Genomic DNA, 27,984 nt, shown 5'->3' on the forward strand with positions numbered 1-27,984 from the left:
TTGATAATTCATTCTTAAAAAATACGTCAACGCAATTAATATTTTCCGAGTTCGAACGTTTAATTTTGTTCGTGTATGAACGCCAATCGTGAGACTTTTTTCTGTTTTAACGTTTATATCTTGGCTTTCACATAACCCGGATGAAAATTCTACTGGTTTCCGGTAATTAATTGACGAAACACCGTTCTCGCGCAAGACCGGAATCCAGTAAAATAGTCACATGATTAATATAATTAGTTGCCCGGTTTCCATGACGTAATTTAAGAGCTATATAAAGAATCACTGGGATTCCCAGATTTGAGTGTTCGTCGGGAGAGGTAGAGAGAGCGAGATCGTTGTACATGGTACAAATTGGATAAGTGTCGACTTCCCAAAAGAAAAAAAAACCATTTCTTTGAGGGTAAAATATTATATTTTGGTGAAAAATTATATTTTTGGAGGGGAAATGGTATTTTTAGGGGAAAAATTTTGGTAGGGGAAGACGCCGAATATCGGCGTCACTTTCTTAGTAAAAAAAACCCATGCACAGTCGTGTATGCTGACAAATTCATAACTGGAAATTTTCGGGTAACTTTCCAGTCGCCAAACTGTGATATTTAACGTCCAATCGGTTACGAGAATGTTTATGGAGGCGGAGTTATATAGCGATTATTATTTTTGATTGACGTCGGTCACAGAGTAAGCGTTTATCGCAGGTTTATTAACAAAGAATCACAGTTGTAGCATTAATATGTGATATAAAACCGGTAAATAAAGCAGTACATTAAAGGCGGTTTCGGGCATCATCATCACACCTTTTTACCGTACTGTAAACAATCATTAATTATGAGAAGTTAATTGCAATTGTTGAGCAGAGTAAAATTACTTACGGCGAGTATGTTGTGAAAAACAAAACCCGTTAATAATGTGATGCGGTAACAAATTCAATCCAGTGCATGCACATTTTATCATGTCTATTTGTAGAACTGATTTACACCGTTTTTCTACAGCCACGTGATAATAACTATTCACTATGCATTAATACCGGTATGCCATGTAAAACCCGTGTTTTAAGAAAGAGGGCAAAATTATTGCTGTCGTCTGCAATGACAAGTTCTACGCATGCAAAGCAAGACCCACCCAATCAAAGACCGGGGCATATCTGAAAGTTCTAACATTGTATACCGTTTGTGCCAGTGCATGAAAATAAATATAAATGAAAAACAAGGGACAAAATTGTCACAAAACCAGGTTTTCATTGTGAAAAAAAAATCTGATAAAGGGAGAAAACTCAAACTGAACTTTTGAAATGAACAAACAAAATTAACCCCCTTTGTAAGTTTTTTTTTTTTTTAAATCTATTTTTAGTCGTGGCGACCTTGACATTGGAGATTTTGACGTGATTCTTTCGTGCGACACACCGTCCCATGATGGTGAACAAATGTGCCAAATGATTTTAAAATCTCACAATGAATGACATAGTTACAGTACAGGCAACGTGTACTTTGACAAACGCCACTCGTCGCGGTGTTCATTTTACGGTGTTCGCTTACCAAACGACCCCCGCGATGGGTGTTCAGATCAAATATTCGCGGGGGCCGTTTTCAATAAGGTGGACACCGCGAATCACCGCGGACCCATTATATCTACTGCGGTGTTCATCGTGTTCGCTAAAAATAAAATAATTAAATATAAACGTAAATTATTGATCCCTTTCATTTAAAGCGGGTATATACGTTGTTGTCAAATATTTATGAATTTATATAAAATGTGTAATAAACTTATTATATATATATATATTTAAATATAAATTAAAATAAAAGTAAAGAAGAACGTGTCGAAAAATGCGAAATAAGCCAGATATTTAATTCTGAAATTTAAAACGGCTGAACAGCCGAATTCGCTAGCATGTAAACCAAACATGTACGATGTGAATCTAAACTTAGTTTAACGGTTTATTTGAATTCCTGCAACGATATCTATTCATACGACACACGAACACTAACTCCGATCCTAATGCAAAGACGAATGCTTCGGTTATTGTAGGAAAATATGTACGTCACAATCGACTCGGGGCGCTAATTTTCTTTGCTGCATTTTATGAAATTCGGCTTTAATGTGTAATTTTTCTTGCCTATTTTGTGTTATTGTAACATATTTTATCAATGTATTACAATTACAATTAAACACATATAAAAATCGTATATACCCGCTTTAAAGCGATAATGAATACAAGTAAATATAGTCTATTTTTATGTACATGATGGTCGAAGGATATTTTAAGTATTTAACGTAATATTATGCGCATCTAACAATATATGCAATGTGTATAGGTGTCTATCGCAACCGTCGGTTATTTTTTGGTGTTGTCACTTTACATAAACTTATATCTATGAATGCAGCATCAACATTCTAAAACGATATCCCGGAAAAATCAAAAAATCATTTGAATATCAATTGTACTTTCGTTATGATTCGGGGTACGATGTGAACCTAAATTTCATTTTAGTGCAGATTCATTCATACGTCACAAAGACACAAATTTGTTTTACGGATCATTTCGGCTTAGAGGACTGAACTGTCATGAAAAATATCGAATATTATATTTTTTTATTAACCACTGGAAGCAAGACGAGTTGTAGATAATTGGTCAGTTACCATATTTTAACTAAATATTTTGACCAGTTTCCCTTTTTCAACTCAATTCAACAGTCGAAAATGCGCATAATATCAATCTAAAACATATTGGCGACAACAAAATGCGGTGTGTTCTATCCAGAAGCCCTGGCGGAAAATGTATGGCGTGACAGTGTTGTGCCTAAGGTTAATGAACTTCTTCGCCGCCAGGGTAGAGAGGAGAGACGAATGAGGAGAGATGCGGGCACATCTGCCGACATCAACGGGTACATGGAGGACCTGCACGGCATGCTTCCCGAGATAAACACCTCATGCGACACTTCGCTTCTGTCGCTTCTGAACAACAGCATGTGAATACTTCTACTGAATGTAAATTATGTAAATACTGTATATATTTTTCTGTCGCTTCTGAACAACAACATGTGAATACTTCTACTGAATGTAAATTATGTAAATACTGTATATATTTGATATTCACTGTGCATTTCGAATAAATACCGACTTTATAATGTTGTTGTTATTACGTACATACATGTATATACAGGATTCTATCTATTAAATAATGCAATGTTATATGCTAAGGGGAAGACGCAGGAAAAACAAAAACAAACAATTAATTCAACATGAACGAATATCACGAGTTGTTATCAAATATTCATAACCTGATATGTAAATTTATAACCGGTAACAAATCTTTATAAATAATAACTAACTTGAAAACGAAGGATGACATGGGCTACGTTAGAAAGTAAATATTGATTAGATCAATATAAAATATCTTACATCAGATATTGTTCACAACTCGCCATGCAAAGCATTGAGAACAAGCGGAAATGTCAGCAGAAAAAGTCGGGAAGAAGCACAAAAAGTTACAAACGAACAAAACAACTCTAACGAAAATACCGCATGAAAGAGAATGATCCGGAATATCATTCTCTATATACATGCTATATTTACTAATTTTGAACTTCTTTCAAAGATCTTAAAGAACTTTATTTCAACAAACGAGTCCAGTGCTGAAATGGAAGAAACCTGAAAGACACAAAATATAATCTGTTAAAATACATGTATATGAATAGAAAAACCCAACAGTTTACGATTGCAGTCGTTGCAATCGACAGTTGACAATTTCTAAATTTCGTAGCATACTGATGCAGTACGTTATTTCAGACAGTACAGGCGGACGCAAATAAATTATTTAATACTCACTTTCTTTATAACTCTATATGTGTTGTTAAAAAACGGCGATTGAATTGCTTAACACCATACAAGTTAATAGACTTGATGATCTAAGCGCTTTAATTACGTTTCCGACTTTACGTGCTGTCCGAATTTAAAGTGATGGGCATTTTGTTACTGTTGAATTGAGCTGAAAAGAAACGGGTGAAAACAATAAGTTATAATGAATGTGGTATCTGAAATTATCTACAACTCATCTTGTTACCGGTTGTTTATAAAAAATATATATTATTTTCGATATGTTACATGACTCACCCATCCCTCTAAGCTGAAATGATTCGTAAAACCAAATTGTGTCATTGTGTCGTATGAAAGAATCTGCATGAAAACTACATTTAGACTCGCATCGTACATCGATTCATTTCTGTCGTAAGTTGTCAAAACGAAAGTACGTTGATATTCAAATGGATTATTTTTCTTTTCGGGATATTGTTTAATTATGTTGATGCTGCATTAACAAATGCAAGTGTATATCGAGCAAAAACACAAAAAATAAACAACGGTTACGATACACACCTACATTGTATATTGTAAATACTGTTAGTTGCCCATAATATCACTTTAAGTACGCATAAATTTGCACATACATGTAGTTTATTATGTTCATTTGTACATTGTACATGTACATGTAAATTTAAAACTCTTGAATGACCATCGCAGACAGGTATTACATGTATCAATGGCCGCGCGGCATTGCGGTGATCACGGGTGTTCCAGTTAATGATGACGTGCAATCGCGGCGATTTCGGGTGTTCGCCGAACACCGCGGTCAGTAGCGTGTCCGCCCCCCGCGAAATGTCACCCATCGGGAAAATTGAACACCGCGGACACGCGTTTTTGTCAAAGTACACGTTGCCTGTACTGTATGGCCAGGACAAGCTCTTTTATGGCCATTTTTGACCTTTGAACTCAAAGTGTGACCTTGACCTTGGAGATATCGACGTAATTATTTCGCGCGACACACCGTCCAATGATGGTGAACAAATGTGCCAAATGATTTTAAAATCTGACAATGAACGACATAGTTATGGCCCGGACAAGCTTGTTAAGCCCGCCAGCCAGCCAGCCAGCCAGCCAGCCAGCCAGCCCGCCCGCATTCGCCAATCTAATAACCAGTTTTTTCCTTCGGAAAACCTGGTTAATAAAAAACAATATGAAATTATTTGATTTCAGGTAACAAATAATTTATTTAAATGTGACTTCATTGATAATTTAATACAGTCATTGTTGATACCTATAGATTCATGATAATGATTATGTCGTTCATTGAGCAAATAAGGTTATAATGTGGGTCGTTATCGTAGTGCTGAAATTTGGCTACTAATTTTTTTTCCTTAGCGCCAACCTAGAAAGTATTTATAAAATAAGCAGGGCCACATATATTTGACCTCTGACCTTGAAGGATGACCTTGACCTTTCACCACTCAAAATGTGCAGCTCCATGAGATACACATGCATGCCAAATATCAAGTTGCTATCTTCAATATTGCAAAAGTATTCATAAAATGAGCGATTTTGGCCACATATATTTGACCTCTGACCTTGAAGGATGACCATGAGATACACATGCATTCCAAATATGAAGTTGCTATCTTCAATATAGAAAAAGTTATTGCGAAATGTTAAAGTTGGCGCAAACAGACAGACCAACAGCCAGGGCAAAAACAATATGTCCCCCACTACTTTAGTGGAGGACATAAAAGTGTAATTCTTTTAATTTGTACCTTGATGAAAAGACTAATACTTGACCAGGAGTGTCTCCTTTAATGACGCCGTATTGTTACAAAATAATTAAACAACTTGTAAAATACTACCACGAAAATACATTGCAAGCGACGCACATGCATCGGTGGGCTGATTTATTTGCTATTACGCGTTCAATATAAACACATATAACAATTTGAAAACGTATATGCTAATACTGACCTTAAATCACGCAAATAAATCAGATTACACGCGTTGAATTCAATAATAATAGTTTATTTTAAATTTTAGGAGGTAAAGTCACGTGATCCAGTACTGTTTTAACTTAGTTGGGTCAGAGCGGTCGAATGTCATGACGGTCGAAATATATTTTCCGAGAACCAACAAATTCTTTCCAGTAAGCTCCAGAAGGTTTTACGATAGTTATGCTCGGGAAAAGTCATAACAAACGACGCGATGGGTATGATAAGCTGGAATGAAAACGTGCATTCAGAACATACAAGATTTAGCTTCACACAATTCTCAGTCGTAATCTCGTCATCTTCAGCACTCATTGTAGCAAGAATCTGGATCAGGATCTGGATAGATACGTTGCATGGCTTTCGGCGTCGGCGCGAGAGAGGATTGTTAGTCCTACTGTAGGTGACCGGAAGCCGTCAACTATAAGAACTAAGATCGAGCCGTCAATTATTAGCTTTAAAACGAATCAATGAGGAGAAAGACATAGGAGTTATCATAAACGACAAGCTTTCTTTCGAAAAACATATAAGTGAACAAATAAAAAAAAAGCCAACTCTATGTCAGCAATAATTCGAAGGGCATTCCAAAATCTTGACGAAATATCATTTCTACCACTATTTATTTGATGCTTTCCGGTGGTTTATAGAGAAATATCAGTGAATTAAAACTGATAATTTCACTGTTTCAAACAGTGTAAATTATCAGCGAACATTATCGATAATTTTCACTGTTTACTGCGAAATGACGTCTTTTTTTGACGAAATGACGTCATTATCCCAGCGAAATTCTTTAGTTAAACTCTTTAACAGTGTATATTAACGGTGAAAAAAGCATAAAATAAAAAGAAAATTTGTTGGATTCGATGGAATATCGATTTTAATTCACTCGTGATCATAGAATATATATATATTTTCACTCGTGGCTGCGCCACTCGTGAAAATATTATTTTCTATGATCACTCGTGAATTAAAATCGATAATCCACCGAATCCAACAAATATCCTCTATATAAAGCACTTGTTAAATCACACCATGACTATGCCAGCTCGGTCTGGTTCCCTTATCTCGAAAAACACAATAACTTAATTGAAGGTGTACAAATACGCGCCACAAAGCAACTCCAAGGCTTTAACAACTTGAAATACGAAGAACGACTAAAGAAATACATTTATTCTATTCTACACGTGAAACGTCTAGATGAGATACAATCTTTGTACCAAGACCAAACTTCACTTCAAGAAAATACTGCTTTACACTGAGAGCAGCAAAAATCTGGAATAGCCTCCCAGACCATGTAGCAAGTGCTAAAACCATAAATTCATTTAAGAATAGACTCGACAATCACTGGAAAAACCAAGATGTGCTATATAACTACAGGGAAGAATTAATTGTAACAACGGAAGTCACATACCGCGACATAGAAGATTGTAATAAATGACTCTGAATCCGGCGTAGAGGCTTGAGCTGTGCTGGAAAATGTCCACAAGTTTCCATAAGTAAGTAAGTATATCTGCGCGCACAACACTTTAATAAAGTTTATTCCAAGAGATTTTATTTTTTGGAAATAATGAGTTTGTATCTTGTGGAGTTTTGCACTGGATTGACACAAAGCACTTGGATTTATGTGTAGAGTATTTATCACTAATCTTGTTGGCCTTAAAATCTGAGAAAGTCTTAGGGGTGACTTTGCGTTTTGATACACGGACTGGGTTAGGAAGTCATGGCTTGGCTGGGCTGGCACCAGCCCTTCAACCACTTATGGGAAAATGTCAATCTGCTTGGCTTCCTTCTTTTTTGGAGTGAAGAGATTTTCATATACTCAAGTATTCTAGTGACACAGCCTGTAGGTCTATTGGCGTAGTCACCGGTGATAAATCTTGCTGCCGCTTTTGGATTCTGTCCAGTTTATTTATGTCTTTTTGTAAATGTGGGTCCCAAACAATGGAGCTGTAATTTTTACGTCAGAATTTAGAACAGTGTTTCAAGTTACGTCTTATGAAGCAAAGGGTGGAATTTGCGCTTTTCGAGATCTTGTTAATGTTAGAAATCCAAGAAGATTTTGTGCTTACGTTTTTTAGTTATGGGGTGATAACTTTTCAGAGGTGATCATTTGGATGTCCATTAACAATTATTTACCGGTACATGGTTATTTTCTTAAGGACATAAGGGGACAATGAATGTTTTGAAAACTTCTGTTGCTGCCTCGTAAATATATCCTAATTAAGTGAATTACATTGAATAACTTTTTTCGGATAGAATGGAAATTTACAGGAGTCTTTTGTTTTGATGTTTTAATGTATCTAAAGAGGCTGGATTAGGGATCTGCATTATTTGTGATTGAATGAATATGTTTACCCCGTTAGATGTTACTTTGGAGTGTAAGACCTATGTGCCTGGTGTGGTTTACCTTTTTCAAGGATGTGATCGTGTAAATTTGTAGTTTTTATGAGAATATGACAGAATTTCTTTTCTGAGCAATGCTTAGGTTGTTACATTTATGCAGGATGAAGTTGCATCAACTAGCCCTGCTACTATCGACCAGCAGCTTGAGCTTTGGGGCATCAGATCGGTTGTTGATATTCTTGAAGCTTATTCTATTATCTGCTAAGAGTCTTAGGGTTATATGCATGATGTAATCAGCAAAGTCGTTTATGTAGATAAAAAACAAGATGAGTCACACAAAAATGCCCGGTGGGAACCCCGGAGGTTACCATTACGTTGTCTGACATAGTTCCCTTCAGGACAACAGTCTGGATTGTATTTGTTAAGAAGTCAGATATCAAGAAGAAAGCATTTGACTTGAGTTTATTCCATATAATTTAACTGTGTATTAAAGATGCTCGTAAGGATTTCAATACTTTTGCAATAACACACGAACCATGATGAACACGTTTTATGCGTTTAATTAGTATATTAGTATAAGTATAATTAGAATAATACCGGTACTCCTTTTTAAGTCGCAATATTAAACAGCTTTAATAACATGACGTTCTGTCATTCGTATTATATAATCAATTCATTGCAATGAACAGTGTACAAAATTATGTGTTTTATTGTTTCAAGTTAGTACCAAGTATTTTTTAACCAGCATGTGTCAGACCCAATGTTATGACAGAAAATTATATTTCAATATTAATTGATATAAACCGAGGATTAATTTCTTTCAATGCTTTAATTTCCAATACGAAATTCTGAAGCTACCATTTTAAAGTAATTTTCTTTTCTGATATTTTTTGGAGCTTAAGTAAATCACAGGGTTTTACCATATTTTCACTTATTAAGCTCTGGTTCATAAGTAGTTTGCTTAAAAAAGATTTCTAAAATAAACACATCACCAAAAGATTGAATAACAAAATATGAGTAGTATTTAACCGGCAGGCTACATTTAGTTGCATGTAGCCATCATATCAGCGTAGTCTTTTTTAATTGCGTAACTTTTGTGCAATAACTGTTAATTGAGTGATCTAAATATAGTCCTTACGAATGAATAGACGTTCTTACCATGGAAAACAAAAGTTCAATAGAGTATCTTCTGGTATGTTTGAATGAATTAATTTTTGCCCTTGATATTTTTCGGATATATTGTATTCGGATATGGTTAAAATTGTTGTGCACTGTCTTATGTTTTGTTTTCTTTTACTATCTTTGTAGATTCTTTCTTATTTTCTTGTGACGAACTGACATTGTTCGTTTTGTAATAAGGCTTGGGGGAAGCTGACTTTCCTCCCACTAACCTAAACAGCCTACAAACCAAATTTTTGGTGAGTCCAAATTGTTGACGCTCTCAAATATTAAGCTACTTTTTATATTGCCTTTATTGCTAATATTGGGAGCGTACAACCGGGGAAGCATTCAAACAATGTTGGAAAGTTTTCCTTCTTTGTCTATATTGTTGCGCAAGGATTTTGTGCGCAACATTCAAGCCCCAATATCAGACACTTAATATCAACGGATTGCAATAATATTTACATACCTGTGTAGATAATTCATTTTTCAATAATATTCCGTAAAATTATGTAATGACACTTTGAATTTTGCACCCCTGAGCAATTTAAATCCAACCACTATTCAAATTTTCAATATCTCGCGCTTCGCTCGCTGTGTAGATATAAATCGATAACACATCCTCGATGTAAAGCATGTGGAAGAATGAACCGTGTAAAATACAGTTTGCATTTGTCTGTTGTGGTGCAGAGCGTTATATCGTTAACTGATGTTATTATACTTTTCTGGATTAATTAAGCATTGTTTTTATGCCCCGGATCAAAAGATCAGGCCATCCTTAAAAATGCGTTTGTTTGGCATAACCCACTAAAATCGGCCCGACTGAATTTTTTTTTATACTTTCCACAAAAAATTATTTTATTTTGCTCGCCTAAACTTCTTTCCGCTAAATTTTTCCTTTCCTCTTTTTATCCTTTCCGGTTATTTGCGTCATTATATTGCATGCTCTTTCAAGGATAACTAGAATAGCAATGAACACAACGTGTAGCGGTATTTATTTGAGTCGCCTATTTATTTGACATATGTATATGCGATTAATTAGACTTAAAATACAATTAAACCGCCCCTTTTTTTCTCGAATCCCTTTAATTATAATACGCTGCTGTTGTTCAGGATAGTTTGGGAGTAAAAAAACAAATTAATTAATTATCACCGTTCAATTCAATTCGACAATCAGCAGGGATGTGTAATATTATCGCCATATAACTGATTATTTAATTATCACTCTTTAATTCAGTTTGGTAAATATTCGGTAGAAAGATAAAAAGTGATCAGCTTAGAAATATTAATTAACGAGTATTGTCACGTTTTTGTTTCATTTGCTTATCTCTTTATACGACTTTCCGACCGGTCGCTATTTTGGAGGCAGACGGCGATATTAAATGTGTATTCAAATTATACAACATTTGTGCATGAATGACCCAATATTATCCGATAGCTCCATCCGTTCTCACGTTTCATTCGGCAACCTCATGTCATGTGTAAGCGAGCGCAATGCTGATTGGCCAGCTACATGTACCATGCACTTCATTAACAATAAGGTCAAGCAATGTCTAATCGGGTACAGACAGGGTTCCGTTAACTGTTCGAATTGAGAACACTTTAATTGAAACATATAGACAAATAAAGAAAACCAGTCCGGATTAAAATGTTGGATGGTTTCAACGAAATTTTACTAGATTTTCGCATTTTTGCAATTTAGATTTTTCTTGAGCCAAATTCTCAATAGTTTTGCAAATGACTCAAATGGTGAACGACATGGCGAGCATTACAAACGTGTTATTATTGGAATAAAAGCTCACTATTACAGGGCTCGCGCTGTCGTTCGCCATTTGCGAAAGTAAAGTATAGCGAATTTGGCTCACGAAAAATATAATTTGCGAATATGCTTAAATCTCATAAAGATTCATTGAAAACATCCGCCATTTTAATCCAGAGTGTTTTTTTTCAAAGTATTTTTTTCTTTGTTTCCATGAACAATTTGGAGCGCATAATGGTAGCTGGCCAATCAACATTGAGTTAGCTATCGGGTAATATTGGGTCATTCATGCGCAGATAATGGAATACACAATTGATATTGTCGTCTGCCTACAATATAACGGCCGATGGCAAAAGTCGTATAAAAAATAAGCAAATGAAAGAAGCGTTACACTCAATAAATTATTTTTAAGCTGATCACTTAGCAAATTTCTACAGACTTTCGATCTGAATTAAAGGATGATAATTAAATAATTAGTTACATGTAGAAGATGTTGCAGCTTTCTGTTTTTGATTGGAAATAATATGTTATAATTACTTTGTTGTTTTTTTACTCACAAACTATGCTATAGTAAAGTAATATGTCAACCAAATAGTATATTAATTGTGTATTTGCTAGGTTACTTGTTTTCATTTTCTGTAGTCCAAACGATATGCACATTTTATTTCATGTGCAAAATGCGTACAATTTTTCAGACTGTCGTTTTCGGATAAAGTATTTTTTGTCGATTATATTATATATTTTTGAAATAGACTTACAAATACACGTGCGGTGATACGGACGGTGCAGACAAATCTTTACCAATTTCCTTTCATGAGGCAGAAGACTTGGAGCTTTATTTGATAATTACCTTTCAGTTTGGTACATATGTCGGAGTTCAATGTCAGAAGAAAAATTAATAAATAAAATCCCTACATACCTACCCACCCAAATTTACCTAGGTGACTGGGTTATGCCAAACAAACAATTTTTTTAAGGATGGCCTTGGGGGTATATTGTTTTTGGCCTGTCTGTCATTGTATGTGTGTGTGTGTCCCAAAACTTAAACCTTGGTCATAACTTTTGCAATATTCAAGATAGCAACTTGATATTTGGCATGCATGTGTATCTCATGGAGCTGCACATTTTGAGTGGTGAAAGATCAAGGTCAAGGCCACCCTTCAAGGTCAAAGGTCAAAAAAACAAATTCAAAAACTTTAACCAAAACTTTAACCTTCTTCATAACTTTTGCAATATTGAAGATACATGTAGCAACTTGATATTTGGCATGCCTGTGTATCTCCTTGAGCTGCACATTTTGAGTGGTGAAAGGTCAAGGTCAAGATCATCCTTCAAGGTCAAAGGTCAAATTTATGGCTTCAAAGCGGCGCAATAGGGGGCATTGCGTTTCTGACAAACACATCTCTTGTTTTTTCTGGAGTGACAATTTAAAAGTTCTGAAATAAATAACATCTTTTATTTTTATACGGTTCATAAATAATAGTGATACAGATTGTACAGTATACCATCCTATGTAACGTAGAATGCAAGTACATAAAACAACACAGACAGAGATGCGAAAAAGACATGCATAAAAAGTTGCTGAAACATAGAAAAGTGGATAAAAACCTCACCATATCCGTTTTGAACATATCCTTATTAAATCGACAAAGATGAGCATACTAGATCTACTTACATTGTACATGTAGGTAAAAGTAGGTGTTAAAAGCTCATGTTAAATAAAATTACGCGTACACGTTACACCGTAATGCCTTCTTCTGATTGGTTCATATTTAAATCAGTTTCATGACATGGCGACCAGTCAGTGATTGTTTTGCGATTTAAGCAGAAGTTTAACTGAAGAATTTATGCCTTTCTAATTTAAATTCGAAGATATTTGAGATAAAAATGGACTTCTGAACTAAAACATTATGAGCTGGTAATGTTTTTTTGGCAATTTTACGCAAATTTATGAAAATTTAAACTTTCTGGTGTCCAACACATGATGGACTTTTCCCCGATAAGACGTTCCAAAGAATTTAGCTCATATAAAAAGTATCTGTAAATTCTTTGCGCGTCTTATAAATAAGACTAATTTTGGGTTAATTTTCAGTTAATAAAACTTAAAGGGGAATTTTGCAGATTCCAGGGTTTCATGTGTGTGTGTGTGTTTTGGGGGTGGTGGGGTGGAAGGGGTAGGGGGGACTTAATGAATTTGAAGACATTTTATGATAAGATATAACTATATTGTCCTTTAAATTAAATATTTATGGAAACTAATAATCAAATTGAGATTGCATCTGTTGGTCAGTGTTTATTATGCCCCCCTTCGAAGAAGAGGAGGTATAATGTTTTGCACATGATGATCGGTCGGTCCGTCCACCAGACGGTTTCCGGATGATAACTCAAGAACCCTTATGCCTAGTATCATGAAACTTCATAGGTACATTGGTCATGACTGGCAGATGACCCCTATTGATTTTCAGGTCACTAGGTCAAAGGTCAAGGTAAAAGTGACTCGAAATAGTAAAATGGTTTTCGCATGATAACTCAAGAGTGCTTAGGCCTAGGATCATGAAACTTCATAGGTACATTGATCATGACTGGCAGATGACCCCTATTGATTTTCAGGTCACTAGGTCAAGGTCACAGTGACTCGAAACAGTATAATGGTTTACTGATGATAACTCAAGAATAATTAGGCTTAGGATCATGAAACTTCATAGGTACATTGATCATAACTTGCAGATAACCCCTATTGATTTTCAGGTCACTAAGTCAAAGGTCAAGGTCACAGTGACAAAAAACGTATTCACACTATGGCTGCCACTACAACTGACAGCCGATATGGAGGGCATGCATGTTTAACAAACAGCCCTTGTTTATTAGAGGCAAAGCACCTCAACTAGAGCTATGGTCAACACTATTCAATATGGCAGCGTTCTTTTTCACTATTTTGGGAATGGGGCCAGTCTCTTTGCCTTAGGAACAACCGCATCATTTGATTAAAATTGGGAAATAAGTGTTGTTGAGTTTTTGCAAACAAATACTTTAAAATTGACATTCGAAGTGATTTCAATATTATATTTACTAAGGTTCAACTTTTAGAGTTATAGAGCTTGATTTGAAATGAAGTAAAAATTAAGACTTATTAAAAAAAAAGTTTTTGGAAACCTCATGAATTTTAGGTCCTGTTTGGGAAAAATATATACTTTTTAAAGTTGGGAATGGATCCCCCACCCAATTTTGAATGAAAAAACACACTGTATGGTCAATATTATCTGATCAGCTCTCAGCCTCTACAGCTTATAGACCAACACAGTAGTGGGAAGTGGTTCCCATTAACACAGAGACCTAATATTAATGTTTGTTGTCTATTATGAAAGTTTAATAAATTATCAGAAACTTTTTTTTATAAGGTCACATACCTTATCTAACTGACCATCTGATTGGTTTAAACATGTTTTTATCTCACCTGTCACGAGGTGACATGGTGAGCTTATGTGACCATGTGATGTCCGGCGTCTGTATGTGTGTGCGTGTGTTCGTCAACAATTTGTTTGTGTAGACAGTAGAGGTCACAGTTTTCATCCAATCTATATGAAATTTGGTCAGAATGTTTATCTTGATTAAATCTGGGTTGGGATTGTATTTGGACTATCTGGGGTCAAAAACTAGTTCACTAGGTCAAAAACTAGGTCACATAATAGGTCAAATAATAGAATAACCTTGTGTAGACCATAGAGGTCGCAGTTTTCATCCAATCTTTATGAAATTTCGTCAGAATGTCTATCTTGATGAATTCTGGGTTGGGAATGTATATGGGTCATCTGGGGTAAAAAACTAGGTCACTAGGTCAAAAACTAGGTCAAATAATAGAAAAACCTTGTGAAGACAGTAGAGGTCACAGTTTTCATCCAATCTTTATGAAATTTGTCAGAATGTTTATCTTGATGAAATCTGGTTTGGGATTGTATTTGGGTCATCTGGGGTAAAAAACTAGGTCACTAGGTCAAAAACTATCTCAAATAATAGAAAAACCTTGTGTAGACAGTAGAGGTCACAGTTTTCATCCAATCTTTATGAAATTTGGTCAGAATGTTTATCTTGATGAAATCTGGGTTGGGATTGTATTTGGGTCATCTGGGGTAAAAAAAACAGGGTCACTAGGTCAAAAAGTAGAAAAACCTTGTGTAGACAGTAGAGGTCACAGTTTTCATCCAATCTTTATGAAATTTGTTCAGAATGTGTATCATGATTAAATCTGGGTTGGGATTGTATTTGGGTCATCTGGGATCAAAAACTAGGTCACTAGGTCAAAAACTAGATCAAATAATAGAAAAACCTTGTGTAGACAATAGAGGTCGCAGTTTTCACCCAATATTTATGAAATTTGGTCAGAATGTTTATCTTGATGAAATCTGGGTTGGGTTTGTTTTTGGGTCATCTGAGGTAAAAACTAGGTCACTAGGTCAAATAATAGAAAAACCGTGAACAATTTGTTTGTGTAGACAGTAGAGGTCACAGTTTTCATCCAATCTTTATGAAATTTGGTCAGAATGTTTATCTTGATGAAATCTGTGTTGGGATTGTATTTGGGTCATCTGGGGTCAAAAACTAGGTCACTAGGTCAAAACTATGTCACTAGGTCAAATGATAGAAAAACCTTGTATAGGCAATAGAGGTCACAGTTTTCATCCAATCTTTTTAAAATTTGGTCAGAATGTTGATCTTGATGAAATCTGGGTTGGGATTGTATTTGGGTCACCTGGGGTCAAAAACAAGGTCACAAGGTCAAATAATAGAAAAACCTAGTGTAAACAATAGAGATCACAGTTTTCATCTAATCTCTAAGAAATTTGGTCGCAATGTTTATCTTGATGAAAACTGGGTTGGGATTGTATTTGGTTAGTCAGGTGAGCGATTCAGGGCCATCATGGCCCTCTTGTTTATGTAAACCTGAGAATAATATCATTTGATATGACTATTGAATAACAAATGGGTAATTATTGGGTGTTTCAAATATGTGATTTTTTGTATCTGTAAACAGATTTCACAGTCAATGACTTTGCCAACACAGAACCAGGAAAATTCACTGGCCTTCGTCTTAAGAAAGGAGAAGCATGCATAAAACAGATGGAAAACAAAGGTATTTATTAACCATTTCCCACTCAGAGGCAAAGTGAAAATGGCAAACATCATAAAACCAGAATAGCCTGCATGTGACTTTCATTCTTTTCAGGTTTTATGCTGTTTGCTGATTATCAGTATCTAAGAGTTGGAAATGAAGCCTTTTAAACTTAATTTAGTAAGAAAGGTCTTTAATTTAATGTTACTTTCTGGGAGACTCCCAATGCATCAAAATATGTATCTAAGTGGTAAAGGGTTAATCTATTGGTGCGCCCCTGAAACTGCTTTCAATTTTGTCATGTATTGCAATACTGGTTATTGTGAGCATAATTTCTGTACCTTATAAGTATATAAATATTATAATCAAAATATAGATCAACATAGTTACTTCGAAAGAAAGCAAGTATGGTTTAAGAGCTTCACAACAGTTATGAAGTTATCCCATCAACAATTTCAATTGCTTTGCTTAAAACCATTATTGTAATTAAAGCCTGTCTATAAATCAGTTAATTAAATAGTTTCTTATTTAATCCAATTAGTTTAGTTTCTTTATTAAATAAAATGTCTTGATTTGACCTCTTCACTTTAAATAAAATAAATTACCGGTATTTCATAGTTTATTTTATTACAATTTGATGATCTGAGTGCTTCATTACAACCTTCTTGAGATTATACATACATTGGCATAATAAATTAACTATATACATATATAAGTAGAAGTGCCATTTCATTTAATTGTTAAACAATCCACACAATCTTAACAACTTATCAAAATACATTTTTTAAGCTGTATTTGAAACATTCTTTGTGCATAACCAGCTTTTTTGAAAATGTGCTAACATCTTGATGTCTACTTATTGTGTTTTTATGCTCTCGGTAGGGTGGCATGTAGCAGTTGAACTGTCCGTCAGTCTGTCTGTCTGTCTGTGCGTCTGTCAAAAAACTCTAACATTGGCCATAACTTTTGAAATATTGAAGATAGCAACTTGATCTTTGGCATGCATGTGTATCCCATGAAGCTGCACATTTTGAGTGGTGAAAAGTCAAGGTCATTCTTCAAGGTCAAAAGTCATAAAATACAATCCAAGGGAAGTAATAAGCTTTAAAAGGGAGATAATTTCTAAGCCTGCCAAATGATATATTGAAATTTTAATTCAAAGCGGCGCAATAGGGGGCATTGTGTTTCTGACATACACATCTCTTGTTTGTCTAATTTCAGGCCACAATCTGGCCCCAATCTCAAAATGGATATAGATTAGTTTTCCCATTATTACCGCCTGACATTCCAATCTGAAAATTTCCACAAATACATATTTTGTATGAACAAAAAACACGCAAATTGCCAAAATTTAAACAAAACAACATGATTTTTCCAATCCAAATTGCCCCAATTCAATGGCCTTAAGCCCTTAGATTTAAATTGTGACAGGTCACCGACTTTCAGTTTTCAGTGCAGTGATTTAAATCAGTTGGATTTCTTCAATGAAAATGTTTTCTTACACATGTAATTTTGATTCTTTCTTTCCAGACATGAGTGAAGAGCAGGCAGACTCAGATGTGGCCTGGTTTGACAGAGATATTGATGATTTTGAACTTCTGTCTGAAGACAGTCCTGGGGAACAGGAAGAGAAAGGTTGTATATGTTGTTTACTCTGCAAACCAACTGCGATTTTCTCATTTGTATGCCCCAGAGGAGGGCTTGGGCCACCCCATTTTTTTAAAGAAAAGTATATAACTCAGTGATTCCTTCACTCAGTCCATTTGTATGCAATGTTTGGTTTCAGCTGTCGCTTTCTTTCAGTATTTATCAGAGGGTCACTAAACTTTCTGGTAATGTTCATTAGCGTCAAATGGAGGCTAACTTAGCCGCTAAGTTGAATAATCAGCCATATTCCACCACCTCAAAATTGTTACCTTGCATTTTTTCCCTTTGTAAATTTTTGATATGTACTTTTATTTAGTCCGAATCATATAAAAAACACTTAAAAGAATCATCTTCAGACATAATCAGCAATGAGATCTCTTTCAGGGGAATGTGCATTGTACATAAATAATAATAAAATGTTCCCCTATTTTGAGAGTTATTGCTCTTCGTTCCTTTGTTTAGTTATTTTTGTCCGAAGCATGTCTCAAACTTTAAAAGAGAATCAACTTTATTCTTAATACAAGAACATTATGAAGTTGAATGTGATGAAATTATTTGTGTCACCTTTTGAAGATATTTAGGTGGAAGAAAATGTAACTTAGCCCATTACTATTTAGTATGTTACAAGTATTTATTTTAAATTCATAGCCCTAAAGAAGCCTCCATCCAAGAAGTGTTTGAAACAGAAACCAACAGAGGCTTGTGGGAACACTTACCCTATTGACCTGTGGTTTCTTCTGTCAGCCAGCATTCACCCAGAGTCAGTCAGGACGTTTGCCCTGCTGTGTTGCGGCAGTAACCATGTGGTACATTCCGTACAGTTTTGGAAGACCTTGTACAGACGGTGAAATTTATTTTTCTTTATGACAAAATTTAGATGTTTGTAATACCTATAAAGCACACTCTGGAAAATTTGGGTTAAATGCATGTGTGTAAAGGATCGTCCCAGATTAGCCTGTGCAGTCTACACAGGCTTATCAGGCACGAGATTTTCTGCTTTAATGGTAATTTCTTTAAAAAAAAGTCTCTTCTTAGTGAAAATCCAGTCTAGGTGGGAAGTATTGTCTCTGATGGACAGTCCACACAGGCTTATTTGGGACAACACTTTACATACATGCCCTATTGTAACTTATATATTTTGAAATATAAGTGAGATATATCCTATATTGCAATACTTAAGTGTAAAATACTTAAAAATCTGTTTGTTTGAGGTGTGATAACACACACTTTATCGTGTTATGTGGTAAATGATCTTTTTTTGATCGATGCAGGCTCTGGTGCTAAAAAATAATCTGCCCTCTTTCAATTGATAATATAGTTTGTAATCATATCCAACACAAATGGCCATTATCTATATAGTTGTATTGTACCATGGTACCATGACCTGTTGATTTGTTCTATCAATTTACCTTCTCTGAATTGTCATTGAATATTAACCTAATAACAATGATCAAAGCAATAATTGTCAAGTCTTGAAAAGAATAGTTTTTCTAGAAAGTTTTCTTATATTTTGTAAACAATTGATTGTCACAAGTATTTATTTGCACCTGATAGTCCGAAATATATGACTTCTAGGCATCTTAAAAGTTTCGGAATTGAAATAGATCTATGATTAACAAATTAGTTGTTGTGGACATTTGCTGATTTCTATAAATTATTTTCAATCATCATGTACAAAATAATATTTTAGTCATAATTCAGAGCTTGACATGGCTAGAGATAGAAAAATAATTTTTAGCTTCTAAACTGTGTGTGTGCATATTTGATTCATTTTTCAAAATTAATATTTGTATGCCCCTAAACAGGAGCATATAGCTACATGTGTATTGAATAGTCAGTTCTTACCTCCTTTCATCTGTCATTCTGTCCCACTTCTTTCGCAGAGCATTATTCTGATAGTAATAAGTATTGAAGGGGTTCAAATGAATTATAATGATATAGAGGGCATAAAGGGGAAGTACAGAGGACAAGAAACACTTCTCATATAAGGATTAACAGAGTTGTTGCCCTTTAGTTAATATTCTTGTGCGGAGCATTACTCCTTAATATTTAAGATATTTAATGAAATAAGTAAACTAGTTACAGGTATTTCCCTGTGCTCATTTTGTATTGTCTTTTTCTTGAGTGGTGTATAACTGGTAAAGGACATAAATCAGAAATGCAGTGTACATGAAACATAACTCATCAGGATTTACAGAGAAATTGTCTTGTGGTCAGTTTTCTTTGGCATGGAATGTTTCTCTTAGTATTTAAGGTATTGAATTCAAGCGTTTTACATTGATATTGGACATTGAGTAAAGAACCACACTTCGTTTTTAGCTCATCTGTTTTTTGAAAAAATAAAGAGCTATTGTCATCACCTTGGCGTTGGCATCAGCGTCGGCGTCCGGTTAAGTTTCGCGTTTAGGTCCACTTTTCTCATAAAGTATCAATGCTATTGCATTCAAACTTAGTACACATACTAACTATCATGAGGGGACTGGGCAGGCAAAGTTAGATAACTCTGGCGTGCATTTTGACAGAATTATGTGCCCTTTTTATACTTAGAAAATTGAAAATTTTGGTTAAGTTTTGTGTTTAGGTCCATTTTATTATGCCCCCCTTCGAAGAAGAGGGGAGATATTGCTTTGCACATGTCTGTCGGTCTGTCGGTCCGTCCACCAGGTGGTTTCCGGATGATAACTCAAAAACGCTTGGGCCTAGGATCATGAAACTTCAAAGGTAGATTGATCATGACTCGCAGATGACCCTTATTGATTTTGAGGTCACTAGGTCAAAGGTCAAGGTCACGGTGACCTGGAATAGTAAAATGGTTTCTGGATGATAACTCAAGAATGCATACGCCTAGGATCATGAAACTTCACAGTTAGATTGATCATGACTCGCAGATGACCCCTATTGATTTTGAGGTCACTAGGTCAAAGGTCAAGGTCACAGTGACCCGAAATAGTAAAATGGTTTCCGGATGATAACTCAAGAATGCTTACGCGTAGGATCATGAAACTTCATCATTAGATAGATCATGACTCGCAGATGACCCCTATTGATTTTGAGGTCACTAGGTCAAAGGTCAAGGTCACTGTGACCCGAAATAGTAAAATGGTTACCGTATGATAACTCAAGAACGCATACGCCTAGGATCATGAAACTCCATAGGTAGATTGATCATGACTCGAAGATGACTCCTATTGATTTTGAGGTCACTAGGTCAAAGGTCAAGGTCACGGTGACCCAAAATAGTAAAATTATTTTTGGATGATAGCTCAAAAACGCATACGCCTAGGATCATGAAACTTCATAGGTAGATTGATCATGACTCGCAGATGACCCCTATTGATTTTGAGGTCATTAGGTCAAAGGTCAAGGTCACAGTGACCCGAAATAGTAAAATGGTTTTGGGATGATAACTCAAGAATGCATACGCCTAGGATCATGAAACTTCATGGGTAGATTGATCATGACTCGCAGATGAGCCCTATTGATTTTGAGGTCACTAGGTCAAAGGTCAAGGTCACGGTGACCCGAAATAGTTAAATGGTTTCCGTATGATAACTCGAGAACGCTTACACCTAGGATCATGAAACTTCATAGGTACATTGATCATGACTTGCAGATGACCCATCTTCATTTTCAGGTCACTAGGTCAAAGGTCAAGGTCACAGTGACAAAAAACGTATTCACACAATGGCTGCCACTACAACGGACAGCCCATATGGGGGGCATGCATGTTTTACAAACATCCCTTGTAACTTAAGTATCAATGCTATTGCTTTCATACTTGCAACTATCATAAGGGGACTGTGCAGGCAAAGTAATGTAACTCTGACTGACATTTGGACAGAATTAAGGCCCTTTTTATACTTAGAAAATTGAAAATTTGGTTAAGTTTTGTGTTTAGGTCAGAAAATTGAACATTTGGTTAAGTTTTGTGTTAAGGTCCACTTAATTCCTAAAGTATCAAAGCTATTGCTTTCATACTTGCAACACTTACTAACTATCATTAGGGGACTGTGCAGGCAAAGTTATGTAACTCTGACTGGCATTTTGGTGGAATTATGGGCCCTTTATACTTAGAAAATTGAAAATTTTGTTAAGTTTTGTGTTTTGGTTCACTTTACCCCTAAAGTATCATAGATATTGCTTTCATACTTGGAACACTCACAACCTATCATAAGGGGACAGTAAAGGACAAGTTGCATAATTCTGGTTGTCATTCTTACGGATTTATGGCCCATTTTTTACTTAGTAACTTAAAATTTATGGTTAAATTTTGTGTTTAGATTTACTTTACTTCTAAAGTATCAAGGCTATTGCTTTCAAACTTCAGATACTTGCACGCTATCATGAGGGTACTGTACCTGGCAAGTTCAATTTTACCTTGACCTTTGAATGACCTTGACTCTCAAGGTCAAATTATTAAATTTTGCTAAAATTGCCATAACTTCTTTATTTATGATTAGATTTGATTGATACTTTGACAAAACAACACTTACCTGACATACCACAATAGACTCCACCCAAACATTCCCCCACGCCCCCCCAACCGAATTCCCCCCCCCCCATTTTTTTTTTTAAAGATCATCTAATTACCCTGCCCCAACCCCCCCCCCCCAAAAAAAAATTGTTTTTGCATTTTTGGAAGATAATGTAATAAATTATCACCCCCCCCCCCCCCACACACACACACAATACACCCTCTCCACTCCACCCCTCCCTCCTTTGTGATTGAAATTGAGATAGGTCCCTTCACCTTTAAAAATAAAAATAGATGAGCGGTGTTAGTATCTTCTTACAACCATTGATGGCTTTAAAAGACAAAGGGAAAATGATATTGTTAAGAACAAACCCTCTACTTTATGTACAGAGTTATCGATCTTTGTTAATTACAGAAACAAAGAACTAGTTTTATTAATGAGAGAAACATTGTTTTATTAAAAAATGCCTCTGGGATGATATAAACTCTAAGGCTTAAGTGCCCTTTCGACAAGCCAACACCCTGCCCCTATCAAATCCTAGCTTGAGCACTGATTACATTCTGTAATTTTCTTGTGGAAAACATAACTTTCAAATGGAACTTAAAATATTGGTAATAATCGTTTTGGAGGAATTTAGAGTTAAAGTACCATTGTTCTTCGTCATAATTTACAGAGTTATTACCTGTTGTTATTTTTCTGCATTTTATAATATCATAACAATAAAAGATATTTAAATGAGACTTCATCAATCTACAGAAAACATTTTAGGTAAAAGTGCAAGAAAGATAATTCTCTCCTATGTTGGTTTTTGTAGTTACTAATTTTGTTACTGTTTTTCTGGTAAATTATACAGTGTTATTTTTGTTTTACAGATCATAGCTTAAAAGTATTAAGGGATTCAAATGAAACTTCATATAATGAAAAAAGAGAATGCAAAGAGTACATGAAGTAATGGAGTTTTTCCCTTGATGTCATTTTTTGTATTTGTATTAAGTATAACTATACGTATAAAATGAACAGTAAAAACAATTTATAAGTCAGTAGAGAACATTGAGATTTTTGTTCTTTAGTTAAAAAAATAAAACATGTTTGTTCCACAAAAATTGAAAAGTCAGGATAACACTTTTGGGTCAAAATATTTCTGGGGCATTTGGCACTTACCATGACAATACTTGTTTTTTTGTTCTAGATTTTATTGCAAAGAAGTTGGCATTCCAGAGGAGTTAAGCCTGGACACTATAGACTGCATTCATGGTCTACGAGCAAGGACAGTAAGAATGCTCCACTTTGCCTACCCACCGCTGGCCATGAAAACAAAAACCACGGTATCATTTGAAGCCCAGCCGCACTGCTTGGTGGGTCAGAGGTGTCTTCTTATGTGGCATCAAAAGGTCAGAAACTGCTGGAAATTTTATCTCCGCTTCTGCAAAGTTGACAAACTGGATCTCAGTAGCAATGTTTGGAAAGACATTACCTCTCCCGATTTTGACAAATGGCATCAAGACTTGTTCTATAATCCTAACGAGTACTCCTCCATTTTAGAAGTGACCTGTCCGAACTATATTCAGATTCCAATGGCAATGGGTCTCGTTCTGAACGGAGTGTATCTGAACGTAAGCTCTGCAAGTATGCGGTATCATCGTCTTAAGTTGGTAATGGACTCGAGTTTTCGCGCCACAACGGCTAAAAATCAGAACAGCCAGCAGGAGTTGGTTCTGGACCCTGTCTTGGACGTGAAGGTTTTCCCATGGTGGCACCCATTGTTTGCAGAAACTCAGTCTTTGTTTCTTGAACCCGAGTCTTGAGATCAATCCTACAATAGGACTTATTATTATTGAAGATACCTGTTATATCTGTTATTTTGAGCGTTTGAAAAATAGTTTTGGTTTACCGATACTAATAACTAGTGTCACCGACATTTTGTAATTTGTTTAGGAGTACATATTTTCCGAAATACATGAAGAGCTCTTATGTTACTTTTTTTATTCCAAATATTCCAGCATTGAAGTTTTAACAATTATTTATTGTTTTGAAAAAGACATCTCAATTTGGAGTTTTGTTGTGTTTTTCAATTTGTATTATATTACTAATAGCAAATTGGACACTGACATATGTTTTTTATTTTAAAATAACAGTTATTTGCAACTCCTGATTTTTTTCAATATGTCAGTTACACTACTTTTAAGTTTTTAACACTCAGAAGAAGACATGTATTAGCTCATGTCAATTTGGAAAATTTGGTAAAAACATTATTTTTACCCAAACTGTTTTCTTAATATTTTAATAGTGGATGTGTGACACCAAAATATAAACCAAAATGTAAAGTAAAGTAAGCATGTATAAAAATGTCAGTAAGATGACTTATTACATTCAGTAGACATTTTTTCCCTGTACCCTTATTCTTCATACTACTATACTTATGCCATGATAATTTAAGCAAAGTCTGTTGTTTTCTGCATTAGCCTATACACTATTTTTACTTTCTAGACCCCATTGTTACATATGTTAATGAAGTCTTGCTACAACTTTATGGAAAATATGACAGCTAAATCTGTTGTTTGCTGCATTATCACCATCACTTTTGTAACTTTGTGAACCATAGTCTTTATATGGTGATATTATTGAAGTAACATCTGAAACCTTAGTTTTCATTGTTTGTAGTAACACTGTTGTTAATTTTTTATGCCTTGCTGCTGCCATAATCAACAAAATTATGTTACATCTCAAAACTCTGTTTACAGTGTTTGCAAGAAAACTGTTTTTATATTGGTACTTAGATACTCCAGGGTAAAGATGACAGGTAACACTTTTATATTTGTACCACTTATTAATACTTTATATAATTACCTCTTATTGAAACTTTATATGATTATCACTTTTTGATTTTCAAGTGAATGTTTGTACAGTACTGATTTGACATTACACTTTCAGTCTTTATGTTTATAAGTACAAAATTAGGCTGATCAAGGGATATATATGCATTTAAAAGGTATAAAGATAGTAAAAAATTCTGAAATGTATAACACTGGCAGTAACACATTAACATAATCTCTGGACGAAATATCCTGAAGGAGAATATATAAAGCTTATTGGTGATCATTGAAATATCCTGTAGGAAAATATATCATTAAGGTTATTGATGATCACTGAAATATCCTGTAGGAAAATATATCATTAAGGTTATTGATGATCACTGAAATATCCTGTAGGAAAATATATCATTAAGGTTATTGATGATCATTGAAATATCCTGTAGGAAAATATATCATTAATATTATTGCTGATCACTGAAATATCCTGTAGGAAAATACATCATTAAGATTATTGATCATTGAAATATCCTGTAGGAAAATATATCATTAAGGTTATTGATGATCACTGAAATATCCTGAAGGAAAATATATCATTAAGGTTATTGATGATCACTGAAATATCCTGTAGGAAAGTATATCATTAAGGTTATTGATGATCACTGAAATATCCTGTATGAAAATATATCATTAAGGTTATCGATGATCACTGAAATATCCTGTAGGAAAATATCATTAAGGTTATTGATGATCACTGAAATATCCTGTAGGAAAATATATCATTAAGGTTATTGATGATCATTGAAATATCCTGTAGGAAAATATCATTAAGGTTATCGATGATCACTGAAATATCCTGTAGGAAAATATATCATTAAGGTTATTGATGATCACTGAAATATCCTGTAGGAAAATAATTAAGATTATTGATGATCATTAAAATATCCTGTTGGAAAATATATCATTAAGGTTATTGATGATCACTGAAATATCCTGTAGGAAAATAATTAAGATTATTGATGATCACTGAAATATCCTGTATGAAAATATATCATTAAGGTTATTGATGATCACTGAAATATCCTGTATGAAAATATATCATTAAGGTTATTGATGATCACTGAAATATCCTGTAGGAAAATATATCATTAAGGTTATTGATGATCATTAAAATATCCTTTAGGAAAATATCATTAAGGTTATTGATGATCACTGAAATATCCTGTAGGAAAATATATCATTAAGGTTATTGATGACCACTGAAATATCCTGTAGGAAAATAATTATAGGTTATTAGACGTCTCACTGTACAATACGGAGATATATTTGGACGAGCACACAGTTTGAAGTCATATTGGACGAGCCGTTAGGCGAGTCCAATATGACTTCAAACTGTGTGCGAGTCCAAATATATCACGTATTGTACAGTTTAAACGTCTAATAAACTTTTTATTCTATATCCTCATTACCAAACCAGCTTTCCGTATTTTTATTTTCATTCATTGATTACGCACTTTATGACGTATCTCGTGTGACGTCATTTCTCTGACGAAACATACTAGTATAAGCAAGACTCTGCATTTTAGGGACAACAATATGGAGGTGGTAGTGTTTAATAAATCTAGTAGCAAATTATACCATTTTGATAGCATTGAACGTATCCAAAAGGCAAAACCTATTTCGGATTGTGTGTTTGTCATGCATAATTGTTAACTTCCATAGGAATAAAACAACTCGCTCCGACAGGATTACGAATTCGTAAATTGTGTTTTGGCCTTTGGGTCAGAATGGTGAGCATGTGTACAAACGCTATCAACAAATACTGTGGTTTAAAATACATTTCGATAAATGGATGGAAGAACAGAACATGGAAAATGGAAATGCATATCATTGTAACTTAGTTGTTATTAGGCTAGCATTAGATTAACGTTGTCATTAAGGTTAATAAAATTGATTTTTTGTTTTGCTGTTGCATATTTGTTTTTAATTTCTAGCAATAACAATATCACTTGCTTTTGCATTTTTTTTTAATTTCTAACAATAAAAATTAATTAAATATCACATTCTCGATTCGTTTTTTATTTCCTCTCATATTTTCAATAGGAAAGTATTACAAAGAGACATACAAGCAAAATATCGCCTGTGTGAATCGATTATAGTACATTCGGATACTTTTTCTCGGTAACGGCTTTTATCGTTATAAAACAATTGCTTAGTGCACTTGTACTCAACTGTCCAATATGGAAAAAATACAGACTTTTTGGATCCAATACCGGAATATATTGGACGGTCACGTGGTACATATGAAGAATGCCGATTGGATGAATTTATTGGATATAGAATAATTAAGATTATTGATGATCGTTGAAATATCCTGTTGGAAAATATATCATTAAGATAATTGAAGGTCATTGAAATATCCTGTAGGAAAATATATCATTAAGATTATTGATGATCATTGAAATATCCTGTAGGAAAATATATCATTAAGATTATTGATGATCATTGAAATATCCTGTTTGAGAACATATCATTAAGGTTATTGATGATCACTAACAAATATCCTGTAGGAAAATATATCATTAAGATTATTGATGATCATTGAAATATCCTGTAGGAAAATATATCCTTTTTAATAAGGTAATTGATGATCATTGTTAGGTTTTGTTGTATGTGTTTGATATTGCTGAGTGAACTAGGTACGGGAACAATAAACATAGTGAACATGATAGCTGCTATACTTTTTTTAGTGCGACTTATCACCACATAGATATAGGATCTGGCATGAGTTGTCATACCATACCAAAGGCTATATCATACCATAGTTGCCAAAGGCTCGCTTACTAACAAAATTCCTGAACTCGTTTAATAAAATATGGTATGA

The 27,984-nt window shown here is 34.6% G+C and overlaps 2 protein-coding genes across 51 annotated transcripts in view; one reads left to right on the plus strand and one right to left on the minus strand.

Annotated features, from left to right (window-relative positions):
• Nucleotides 1-5,873, minus strand: part of LOC127847490 (uncharacterized) — a 45,470-nt gene extending 39,597 nt beyond the window's left edge. Inside the window, exon 1 of the mRNA XM_052379466.1 lies at nucleotides 5,782-5,873. The gene's annotated coding sequence lies outside the window, so the exon portion shown is untranslated. The remainder of the gene's footprint in view (nucleotides 1-5,781) is intronic.
• Nucleotides 5,874-9,182: 3,309 nt separating this feature from the next.
• On the plus strand, nucleotides 9,183-27,829 carry LOC127847682 (transmembrane protein 183-like). Of its 50 annotated transcripts, none has more exons than XM_052379948.1 (10): nucleotides 9,183-9,333; nucleotides 16,091-16,189; nucleotides 17,699-17,803; nucleotides 18,464-18,659; nucleotides 23,480-25,516; nucleotides 25,655-25,701; nucleotides 25,888-25,979; nucleotides 26,070-26,253; nucleotides 26,299-26,345; nucleotides 27,545-27,829. In XM_052379948.1, the coding sequence occupies exons 1-5, from the start codon at nucleotides 9,282-9,284 to the stop codon at nucleotides 24,093-24,095; spliced, it is 1,068 nt and encodes a 355-aa protein (XP_052235908.1). In that variant the 5' UTR covers nucleotides 9,183-9,281; the 3' UTR covers nucleotides 24,096-25,516; nucleotides 25,655-25,701; nucleotides 25,888-25,979; nucleotides 26,070-26,253; nucleotides 26,299-26,345; nucleotides 27,545-27,829. The 50 variants fall into 50 exon arrangements, with proteins under 50 accessions (XP_052235908.1, XP_052236012.1, XP_052235860.1 ...); XM_052380052.1 differs by having other exon boundaries at nucleotides 25,888-25,932; nucleotides 26,207-26,253; XM_052379900.1 differs by lacking the exon at nucleotides 25,655-25,701 and having other exon boundaries at nucleotides 25,796-25,979; nucleotides 26,070-26,159; nucleotides 26,207-26,253.
• Nucleotides 27,830-27,984: the final 155 nt, after the last annotated feature.

Source organism: Dreissena polymorpha, chromosome 1, assembly GCF_020536995.1.
Source record: "Dreissena polymorpha isolate Duluth1 chromosome 1, UMN_Dpol_1.0, whole genome shotgun sequence".
NCBI lineage: Eukaryota > Metazoa > Mollusca > Bivalvia > Myida > Dreissenidae > Dreissena > Dreissena polymorpha.